This window comes from Rosa rugosa, chromosome 2 (assembly GCF_958449725.1).
Source record: "Rosa rugosa chromosome 2, drRosRugo1.1, whole genome shotgun sequence".
Classification (NCBI taxonomy): domain Eukaryota; kingdom Viridiplantae; phylum Streptophyta; class Magnoliopsida; order Rosales; family Rosaceae; genus Rosa; species Rosa rugosa.
In genome coordinates this window covers 12,787,161-12,789,297 of record NC_084821.1, presented here as the reverse complement: position 1 = coordinate 12,789,297, position 2,137 = coordinate 12,787,161, and the positions used below count along the sequence as shown (strand labels likewise).

The following is a 2,137-nucleotide window of genomic DNA, read 5'->3' as shown; positions in this document are numbered from 1 at the left end:
TGGGACGGCGAGGGTTTTGCTTGCACATGGTGGCACTGTGACACCAGCAAAATGAATTCTTGGCTTGGGCTTAGTGGATTTTGTGCCTAGGCTTAGGCTTTAGGCCCAAACTCTTTTTCTGTTATGTTTTAGTGTTTCTTATTATCAGTTAGATGTGACTATATGCCGGTAATAAGTCTCTGTCATTTTAGAACAGGGCGACATGGGTGTTATCCCGGTATGCACCATTAGTGTGCTACTTTGGCCCAGCGAAGCGGCGAGCCGTTTATTTGATCAAATAAACGCAACCTCTTAGTAGTAGGATGAAACGAAGTCTCGCCGAATTTGTTTACTTGTGGCAACATAATAGGAAAGTTGTGCTATTTGTAATGATGTTTCTTTGTGATAAAGTTATATTTTTTTATGTCACCGCTTTGTTGAAGCAAATTGAGTAGCCAGTCTTGCACTCTTTGCTAATTGGTACATGCTATACATAGATTTTGTGGAGAATCTTGATAATATTTACGGATGTTCTCTTGATGCTTATTGTATTGTGGGGTTTAGGCTCTAAGTCTCCCATTGTATTATGCAATTTCATTAATCAAGTTTTAAGGCAAGCCGCACCAGCCAATTAAAAAAAAAATCTTTTTTTTTTTTTTTTTTTAACAATACAAAACTTTTTTTTTTTTGCGAACATTTATACAACACGTCTCTGAACAAGTGAGAATTAATCACACGTTTAGTGTTCATGATCTGTCAGTAATGCGTTGGAAATTGGTAAAAAAAAAGTTACATCTAGAAAGCAAGAAATATCTCTCATCAAGTTATTCACATTTCCCGAATCAAACTACAGAAAACAAAAAATTAGAAAAACAAGGACAAAAGAATTGAAAGGAATCGAAAAAAAATTTTGAAGGCCAACAATATGCCAAATCTGAAACAGAGCAGCTAGCTCACTGGTGTTGATGATGCTGCCTCTTTCGATTTCTCACAGTTCTCTTCCTTATCATCTCCCTCTATCTTCTCTGATTCCTCTTCAAAACTAGTACTTTTAGTAAGGCAAACTGAAATCAGGGTGGCCAAGTAAGTAGGGTTCTCATTTCCGGCCATTATAACCAAAACCTTGTCTTTAAACACCTTCACAGACTCCCCACCCGGCTCCAAATCTCTGTTGGCATTGCTGCCTCCTCCGTGTCGCTTCCAAATCGAGCAATCCAAGATCAAGAGAGCACAAACAACAAGAATAGCCATCATCAATAGGCTGCCTAAGAGGTATGGAATCAGATAGTGCCAAGGTGAAACCGGCGGAGCCATGTTCGGTGGTGCTTCCGTCGAAGGTAGTTTTGTTGGTGAAATAGTAGCCACTAGTGAGGCGGCCCGCGCTTTGCTGCGGGTCTTTTTGTTATTGATACACTTCAAGAATATAAATGCTCTAATGAGATGTTCATCATTCTGCACTTTTTGCAAGTGAACTGTGACTGATGCAAACTCTCCATAATCCAGAAACCTATTCCCATAAACATCAGCCTGTGCAAAATGAAGAAAAGAAGGCGTTATCTTAGTTGTTAAATAGATATGTAAAAGATATGTAAGCCATTATTGGTGGTACAATCTCAGGGACATTTTTCTTCCTGACCAATGAAATTACAGGATTGTTGATGCATCATTACATTAGAGTGACATTTCCTCTGGATCCATATTCTATTTAGCAAAGAAATATGCAAAGATAAACTCAAAAAACATCATCTATTGGATTAGTAACAAATAATGGCTGATTTACAATAGTTCTACCTCAAAAACTGAGACTTGGGCAACGTTGTCATGAAGTCCATATCCCTTGAATTCAATGCACAATTTTGTGGAATGTAGGTAGTGGTTATAATCGATTCGATATGCTCTCTTCCTCTACAACCGAAAACTGAATGGATGAAGTGCCAAGGTTATTCAACTTCCTGCTACATGAGAACATCACAAACTACTCTCTTTTGGCCATTCGTTGTGGTATGAACTAATCTCATTAAGTTAAGAGATAACATAAGAAATCAAACCAAAACCACTGAAATCTAGAAAACAAAAAACTAACAAAGACAAAGCAAGAACAGAACCATATAGAAAACAAACCTTAGTTTTTTTTCTTTGTTTCTTCTCTCTTGGTTTT

At 37.7% G+C, this 2,137-nt stretch overlaps 1 protein-coding gene across 1 annotated transcript; it reads right to left on the bottom strand.

Annotated features, from left to right (window-relative positions):
- Nucleotides 1-781: 781 nt before the first annotated feature.
- Nucleotides 782-1,878, bottom strand: LOC133729000 (protein GLUTAMINE DUMPER 5-like). The gene is made up of 2 exons (XM_062156472.1): nucleotides 1,771-1,878; nucleotides 782-1,506 (listed from the first exon to the last, which is right to left on the bottom strand). The coding sequence occupies exon 2, from the start codon at nucleotides 1,291-1,293 to the stop codon at nucleotides 928-930; it is 366 nt and encodes a 121-aa protein (XP_062012456.1). The 5' UTR covers nucleotides 1,294-1,506; nucleotides 1,771-1,878; the 3' UTR covers nucleotides 782-927.
- Between the last annotated feature and the right edge of the window lie 259 nt (nucleotides 1,879-2,137).